The sequence below is a fragment of the Eurypyga helias genome, unplaced genomic scaffold, assembly GCF_000690775.1.
Source record: "Eurypyga helias isolate BGI_N326 unplaced genomic scaffold, ASM69077v1 scaffold49450, whole genome shotgun sequence".
Taxonomy (NCBI): Eukaryota; Metazoa; Chordata; class Aves; order Eurypygiformes; family Eurypygidae; genus Eurypyga; species Eurypyga helias.
The window spans coordinates 1-9,169 of NW_010227290.1; the positions used below are offsets into that span (position 1 = coordinate 1).

The following is a 9,169-nucleotide window of genomic DNA, read 5'->3' on the forward strand; positions in this document are numbered from 1 at the left end:
CCCCGCACCCCCCACCGCATGCTTGTGCTTACACCTGCAAGTTACTATTCATCCTCCGATGCTCAGCAGGCTCCTAATTGCTTCAGCTGGATATCCCTCTCCTTACTGCCAGCCTGTCTCAGCGTGGGGGACTCTTCTTGCTTCCCTGCGCTGCAGGAGCTGGCATGAGGTCTCCCTTCCCAGCAGACTGAGGCACCAGCCCCATGTCTCTGTTTCTCCAGGGTGCGTCGACATGCTGAGTATAGAGGGGCATTTCACCTTCACAGCAGAGCAACCGCAGCTGCACTGCGCGACCTTCTTCATCGGGGAGCCCGAGGAGCTCATCACAATAGACTATGACTTTGTAAACATCGACTGCCAAGGGGGCGATTTCTTGAAGGTAAGAAACTGGCGAGTCCTGCTGCGCTTCCCCTTCCCTGTTCTCCTCTGACATGCAGGATCTCTGCTACGTGTGGAAGGGGCAGGCGAACGCGTGTGCGCACTGTGTGTGCAGAACAGGCTTTCAAGATGCAGCCAGCCAAGACAAGGTGCTCAACCCTGTTAGGGAGGTTTTCTTATTGCATCATGAATCACACGAGTCCTGCAGATAGTGATACAGCCCTCTGAATGGCTGTTACTGCTCCGGGACCTCTGCTCACAGGTCACTTAGCATCAGCTTATTAAGGAGTGGATCATTGCAGGCTTTCTTTCAAATGGCCCCACTATAGCTTTTCACTTTGGCTCTGAACAGGAAGAGGTTTGTGACTCGGAGCCGTTTATTTTCCATTATCAAATTTTACCAGCACGTTTGGCTAGTAGACGGAAGTGTTGACCAATATCTGAACTTGGCTCAGGAGAGAAGGGGAGGCTCAACAGCCCCTGGCTGCTCCCCTCACCTTGGGCTCTGCCCCTTGCTCTGTGATGGCACAGACCCCATGCTGTCTGATGGCAAGCTGAGCTCCTGGGAGGAGGAGGAGAAGGATAGGTGCCCTTCAGCCCTTTCCTTGTCTACCTGTCCTGGAGGGGTGCTGCCTCCGGCACACTTTATCCTGGGGAATCCTGTCCCTGTATCCCCTACCCCTGCCTGGGATCTCTCCCCATGTTGCTACAGGGAGGCCGATTTCAACCTCTTGTGGGTCCGGGGGATTTGTACCTAGACTTAGAGCCACTTATGGGGGCTAGAAAAATGCCAAGAGATCTTTCAGGCTTTATAAGGGTTTCCTTCACTGGAAGATGAAGTCCCCAGTTTCTGCATTGTACTATTGTATTTATACAGGCAGCTTTTCCCTGATGTAATTTGAGCATCCATCTCTTGTTACTTCAGAAAACTTACAGTTCTGGTAAATCCAGAGACTTATCCTGCAGGTTTTCCATGACAAAGACCCACACATACTCACATTAGGATTACTCCCTGAAACAATGGCAGGATATGGTTCTTGGATTTTTGAAGTACTGACTGCAGCTTAGAAGGAATTACCAGGTGAGAGTGGCTAGGAGGGAATTGAAAGAGCAAGGCAGGCAGCTGCACAGCTATGCTAGAGTTAATACACATTTCCAGTTTTGACACATTTCTGACAGGTTTTCCTGAAGACTGCGAGGGCAAATTGTTGCCATTTTTGTTGAAGGAAAGATATGTAGAGATAGCTGTTTGAGGTCCAGACAAGTAGGCAGCATTTGTCCTACTTTCTAGTGCTTAGGACCAGTTGAAAGAAGAGACACAGGAGAGAGCAATATCTCTGCCAATAATTCCTCCCTGAAGCTTTATTGTATTCCAATAACTCTGGAAAGCCTCTGGGGCCATTAATGACAAGCTGCAAAACATGGATGGTGGAAAATTACAGGCCAGATCAATGGACTTAGTGCTCAGAGTTTGAGAGGGTGACTTATGTTTCATCTGGCTTCCAAGTCGAGCCGATCAAAACATTCTCATAGCAACAATGAAATTGCAACAGTAAGTAATAAAAAAATTCATGCAAATGTGATGATGCTGGAGCAAAAATGCCTGCTTCCTTCACAAAAAGTTCACCAAAATTGTCACCTGGAGATAAAGACAACACTGAAATTTAAATGTATCCCTTTCCTTAATACAGATTAAAGCTTGAATAATTAGTGAAATCCTAGGAAATTGATAAATACAAAGAATTTTTGGTTTAAATTACTGGCTTTGAACAGGCCATCTGGTGTCAAAATAAAACAGTGTCTGTAATACTTCATGTTTCTCTCCTCTGCTAACAGAGTGATAAGCAAAAGCCTTGTTTTCAATTACTGAACCCCTGTAGATATTTGATGGCTGGATACTCAAAGGAGAGAAATTTCCCAGTTCCTCGGACCATCCCCTCCCCACTACCCAAAGATACGTAGACTTTTGTGAAAGTGGCAATGTTCGGAGGAGCATCAGGTCATCACAGAACGTGGCAATGATCTTCTTCAGGATTCACCAGCCAGGCAATGGATTTACCATCACAGTCAAGAAAAACACCAACCTCTTTCGTAAGTCTGCCTTTTATGCCATCAAATGGGCTTGCGTCTGTGGCGGGAAGCAAAATGAATGTGTTGATTTGCATTGGCTTCCCTCACTGGGTTTATCTGCACAGCATTTGACGCAGGCTCAGTGTGTGTCTCAAGGAAAAAAAGTGAAGTGTAGGAGATAACTTAAGCATAGCTTCAGTCTTCAGGAGCAGAAAGCCCTGTCTTCCAAAGAAGATCTCTTCCAATCTAATATGGTCATGTTCCAATACATTTGGCTAGCACAGAGTGTATTCATTTAGATTAGCAATTTCTAGGTCTGGGTGAACTATGAGGAAAAAACGTTTGAGGAAGTTCAACAGCAAAACCAGCGTATTGAACAGTTAACATATAGTTATGAACGATATGTGATCCCAAGGATCTATTGGCAAGTTATTTCCCTAAGCCTGTGAGTTGGCAGGGCACAAATAATGGTCACTTGCATTGTTTTTCCAAGAGGGGACAGGACATCCAACAATTATAGGTCAGACTGGCCTGAACAATCTGCCTCACCATGCGAAGAATGAACATGGTGGGATGTCTGCCCTGTCCTTACTCCGAGTGGTTCAGACACAAGCCTGCAAGCTGAGTCTCCACGCTGGGATGGCTTCGTGCTTGTGGGTGTGATTATGGTGTGCAGCTGTGGGAGGTGGCTTGTGTCCTTCACCAGCCTGCTGAAGCAGCTCCAGGCCTCCAGGTCTGCGTGGAGGATCCCTTGGGTTGAGCGCGCAGATAAGCTTACCTGAACTGTTAAGTTTGAACTTTAAGTTAAATCAGCATGTACCCATTCTAGTTGCAGGGTAGGGAGCTCCAGTTAAGAGGAGCAGAACAGGACTTAGGGGTTTGCTGGCAATATCAGGTGATAACCAGCCAAAAGCTAAATAAAAGCCCTGCATCCATAGTTAGCTTCTTTCAAACTGGCAAACAGTACCAGCCCTTGACGTATGGATCTGGGGTGTGAGCTCTCACATTCCCCGCTTCACCCTCAGCTTCTGCCAGATCACATGCTACATGGTAAGCAATGAGCAGGGAATTTTTTAGGGAACAAACGCTGCGCAGGAACCTCGGAAAATGCCATATGCATGTTTTTCAACATTTGGTTCTAATTCTCAGTAATTAAATAATCTGTTCTTTGTTAGTAATTAAAGTACATCATTTTGCCACATGCAGTGATGACTGCACAAGTAACTTGTACCTTCTCCTGTGCCCCAGCTTGCAATGTCATCTCTCAGACTCCCTCGGGAAGGTTTACCATGGTCATTCCTCACCAGCACAGAAACTGCAGCTTCTCCATAATCTACCCAGTCGTGATAAAAATATCTGATCTTATCCTGGGACATTTAAATGGCCTCTTTTTAAAGGTGAGTTTTTAGTTTCCTAAGAAATCACCACCATGCGTGGTTTTTCTGGGCATGGGAGAGGGAAGGGGGTGAAGTGGGGATAGCCTGTGGCACTGGCTGCTAGGGCATGTGTGCTCCGGACCACGTGCATGCGCACTGCGGGCTTGGTTTCCCCTCAGAGACAAGAGCTGGGTCTGTCTCTGTCATTATTGTCTAATATTGCAGAGACAATCAAATTATGCAAAGTACCATTAATGCATGTAAATACTGCTTGCCATAACAAAGGGGAAGAATTTAATTAGAAAGAAAGGAGTGCTTTCCTGAAGAGCTGTCTGTAAACTAATGAAAGCAGCAACCACACTGAGCAGAGAGACACAGGCTAGATAGTGAGGTATTAGCAAGGAGAAACTACAACATGCTCACAACTGACTCCCCGCTCGGCGTGCTGAGCATCCTCTACTCCTTCTGCCCTGTTGCACAGCGCAGGGCCAGGGTTTGGCCACGGCATTTGGTGCTTGGTGATGACCAGACAGGAGAGGACAAGAGCATTTTTTAGTGGCACACTGTGCCTGGGAGATCTAAGAAGGTGCAAAGTTCAAAATATCCTGAAGGATAGGAGCATGAAAGTTTTTTTTTGTGCTGCTTGTGAGACTGGTAGACTGGGTCCTTCACAGGGACTGCGAGTGTCTGAGCAAACCAGGCTTCGAGAGCTGGGAGAGTTGACTTATTCAGCAGTGGGCAGGAAGGAGCAAAAGCAGGAAAATGATGAAATCAGGCATTTACATAACAGCATGTGGGTGACAGCCCGAAGGTGTGCAGGGTATCTGTGCAAGACGAATGCTGTATGCCAAAAACATTTTCAGCAAAAGAACACTTGTGGGTCTAATATACAGTGAGCCACTGTCTTCATACAAAACTACTCTTTCGGTTAATTCCTACTTTAGTTAAACTTTACTAGAATAGCACATTTTAGCAAAACTTATTGCTTAGGAATAAGTAGGGTATAGTGAAACTTAAGTTCCTGTCTGTCACAGCTGAGTGTGGGCACGCATGCAGCCCAAGCCTGTATTAATTTGATTACATGTCTAAGCATCCGGAATGGAATTTCTTATCTGCACTAAAAGCAGTTGAATCAACAACTTAACTAATTGCCAGTAGTTTCAGTGCCTATTTAGGTCTTTCTTTGGAATCCCTTAAGGAAATTAACTGACTAATACCAAATTGAAGTAGTGTTGCTCGGGATGAGAACAGCCTGATTTCACATAGGTTTGAGCACAGAGGACTTCTAAAACCTACTGATGACTGCAAACATGTCTAGAGAACTGATACCCTGCGAAGGTAAATTATAAATAACTTTTAATCTCTGCCTTTTTAGAAACCATCAGCAGGCTGTACGGGAGTGGGAGATTTTGTAGAGCTGCTAGGAGGAACTGGCTTAGACCCATCCAAGATGTTTCCGTTAGCAGATCTCTGTCACTCCTTTCATGGGTCTGGTAAGAATTCCTTCTTCCACTTACCTCCACATAACAAAATAATTAACCAGAGGGAGTCGTGTAGAGGCCCCCCTCCCAAACGCAGATTTCCTGCTAGACTGGTAAACTTGTAGCAGAACATGAGAGCTAAAGCTATTTGAGCCCGAGGCTGGGCTGTGTTATACAGCACACCCACAACCACCTTCACTTGCCCCTGCAGTAATCATGAAAACAAGGTTAAGTTACCCATATTTTTAAAATGTTTGTACTATGACATGCATGATTATTAGAATGTCAACAGATAGATGAGGCTGAACATTCATAACAAATGAAGGCAGAACAGTTATATTTTCAATTAAAGAGTTTTTTCTCACTTACTCAGTGTTTCCAAAGCCTCCTTCTCTGCCACAGGCGTAACACATGCCCCAAAAGCCTCAGAGCTCTTTCTCTGCTTTCAACCTTGAGGGAGTTCTGAACCTGTTTCGCTATCATCTTTCTGCCCATAAAAATAAGAATTCTCAGTTTCCCTAGTATTCAGTGATGCAGAGTATGAAGTGTTGCTGTGATGTGACAGACCAGTCCGTGTGGCACATGTGTTGTAACTTGGGAGTGCATCAGATAAGTGGGGAGAGCAGGTGCTTGCCTGGCACTTTGCCACCGTGGTCTCCATTGCCTTTCATCACACCACACCTTAATGATCCAGACACTACTGGAAGGTTTAACTGATGCCGAGTGAATACTAAGCTCTGTGATGAGATTAAAATGTGCTTTCCTGGTGGTGCGAAGGAAAAGAAATCCCACCTTGGCAGTCCCCAACTCTCCCAGTGACACAATGGTCCATCTAAAGCAGTGGTTAGTCATATGCTTGGTTTCCCCCATATACATGCTAAGCACTGCCTTTTGAATTTGCCATGCCTCTCTCACCTGCTTTTGTTACTCTGAAGAACCTCCTTACGCACAAAACCACCCATCCCTTTACCAGGAAACAATTAAATATTGTTAATTTTGGATATCTCCAGGATAGGGAGCACTTTCCCATCACTCGTGGTATCTAACAGTAGCACACCTTCCCAAATGCAAACATGTACAGACCTGTGCTACGTGTCTATCTATACACAAGTGAGCCTGCTGACGGATGGGAAGTGAGCGGCATTTGCGTGAGTAAAGGTTACAACTCTTACTTAAATACCCAAGCCATTGTAAAATGTGATTAAAAATAAGAAATGAGGTATTTCATCAGCAATACCACCACTGACTGCTCATTAGTACACACAAACTTGCTGTGTTTCCAAAATTGTATGGATGGGTGCTTTATAATTCCCAACATTTAAACATCTCTTTTCCCTCACTCTCATCTAAGTGTATCTCAGTATTTCCTCTACCTCTCTTTTCTCTGACTAGCCCAAATGAAGATTGGCTGTGACAATACTGTGCTGCGAATGGTGTCCAGCGGCAAACACATCAACCGTGTGACATTTGAGTATCATCAACTCGACCTGCAGGAAGCAGAAAACAGAAAGGAGAATAGCATTGAGGAATTCTGCTTTCCTAGTATCTGACAAACCAGGCCACACATTTTCATATAGCTAGTGAAAATGAGGTTCTGGTGAATTCAAAAAAATGTATTTTTCCTTTAACCAGCTGGTATTATCAAGCCTTTCTACAGTAAAAGCGTATTTCTTTTTTTCATATAAATCAGTCATTCCCATGAGCAAGAAGGAAGAAGCAAACATTGTAGTAAACTTTATTATCATTATATTTCTTCCACAGTATTTAAGCTCGTTTACCTCATCCAAAATCAATAGCAAGAACAGAAGGCTATGTTTCCCATATAATTATTATTAGGAAAACAGGCACAGACCCTCTGTGCATCTAGCCTGAGGACACAGGAAACCCACAAAAAGTCTAAACTTCATGCAGTAACTTTATCCTTTTATGTAGGGTATAAACAAAAAAATTAGATGGTGGAATACACTTCCAGTTTTGTAAGAGGAAACCTGACATCAGTGTGTATAAAAACTACTGGTTTGTTTATGAATATAAATGTACTATTTATTTCTAATGACAAGTTTTTAATACAACTTTATAGCATGGAAACTCTGTTACACAAATCTGAACATAAATAAATACATTCAAAGAGTTGGCAAAACGTTATTATGTTGTATTTTTCTGAAGAGCTCTTTTAACATTCTGGTTAAACTTCCTAAGTCTTGTGCAGATTTCTCAGAATTATAATTCTGAACATATATTTCTGTAAATCTGTGGACTTAACATTTATTAACATTAAAGTAACATTATGGGCAGAAATTTGGTTTACCAACGTTCCATACACCTCCACGTGTAGTACATTCTAGCTGTACGCTCACTGACACCTTTCTGTTCAAGGTTTTTGGTCAGGTGTCCTGCTGACCCGTTGAGGCAGGGATATACAAATGCAGATTAATTTTTTCCAGACCTTTGGTGACCCAGAAAAGGAGTGTAAGCCCGTAAGGCTTTCGGAAGCAGAGTGCAGCAGAGGACCAGAGTCATGTCCTAGCTCGGAGGGAGGCACGTGGACTGATTTGTGTGTTTTCTGAGAGTACTACCTGGTAATGATGAAAGGAAACTGTTCCTCCTCCGACGTTCAATTAACTGTCAACACTGATTAATCCAGCTGCATGCCGGAGAGTTCAGCTCTGACTTCTGGCTCTTAATCTCATAGTCACTCACCAAAAATCAAGTGTCTTGAATATGCAGCAACTCTGAAGTTAATTCCCTCCAAGTGAAGTGGGTGAAAACAACAGGATGCCTGACTCTTCCTCTGTAGGGTTTTGGGAGCCCAGTGTTGGTGACTGACGCATGAACAAAGGGACATGCTTGGCAGCCTGGTCACACTCGGGCAAGTGTGTCCATCCTGCACGGCTGTGTTTATGGGAAAGGTGGGGATTGTAAGGATGTTTTTCTTTGGTCCAAACAAAAATCAGACAAAACCACTGGTGTCTACCCCAAGGCATGGAGCAGTCCTGGGTCAGGGGTATAAGGCGGGGGTCCTTGGCCAAAACATCCCTATTTCGTGCAACCCACTGGGCCCACAGTGCAGTGCTGGCATGGCCACTCAGCACTAGAGACATCAAACATTGTAATAGGTAAAAAAATTCATGGCCCAATGAAATAGGATTTTTCCTGAGGAAACTTGCAATGACAGAGGATCTCATGGCAGGGGGGTTGGAACTAGATGTTCTTTAATGTCCCTTCCAACCCTAACCATTCTATGATTCTATGATTCTATGATTCTGTACCTAACATCCTGCTCAGCTCATTCTTGCTAGGTGTCACTATAAAGGCAGCCCTAACCATGTCCAGCCCCACCAGCCTTCCCTGGGCACCCTTTGGTGAACCAAGAGAGCTTTCTGGGCTGGGCAGTTTGGGAATAGACTCAGTATTACTCAGAATAGACTCTGCTCTCATAGCAGACCATACCTATCCACATGCTTACCTTCAAACTGAATAGAGGAAATGGTCTTTAAAATGCTGCTCCTTGGTCACTAAAAACATGTGAGGAGTCAACAGATTTCAGTTCCAACAGCTTAGGACTAGATCACCAGTGAAGACATACTCACCGTCTCTTGCATAGTGCAGTTTCATAGTGGGATTTCCCACCTTTCAGTTTTATGTGGTACCTTTTCTTCAATCCTAACATGACAAATACCTCAAAAATCCCCATGCTTTATAGAAAAGATACTTTACATTCAGAGATTTTATTTCTCCTTTTGTAGTATACAGAAGTGGACACTACTAGAATCACAGAAACACAGAAAGGTTTGAGTTGGAAGGGATGTTAAATCTAACACCCCATCCAACACCCCCTTGACAAGGCAGGGACACCTTCCACTA

At 44.2% G+C, this 9,169-nt stretch overlaps 1 protein-coding gene across 1 annotated transcript; it reads left to right on the top strand.

The window, feature by feature from the left end:
* Positions 1 to 221: 221 nt before the first annotated feature.
* Positions 222 to 6,921, top strand: CRHBP (corticotropin releasing hormone binding protein; the record flags this gene model as incomplete). The annotated part of the gene is made up of 5 exons (XM_010155677.1): positions 222 to 379; positions 2,259 to 2,469; positions 3,697 to 3,845; positions 5,200 to 5,317; positions 6,698 to 6,921. Coding segments are annotated over 5 exons (794 nt in total), but the record flags the coding sequence as incomplete, so codon positions are not given.
* Positions 6,922 to 9,169: the final 2,248 nt, after the last annotated feature.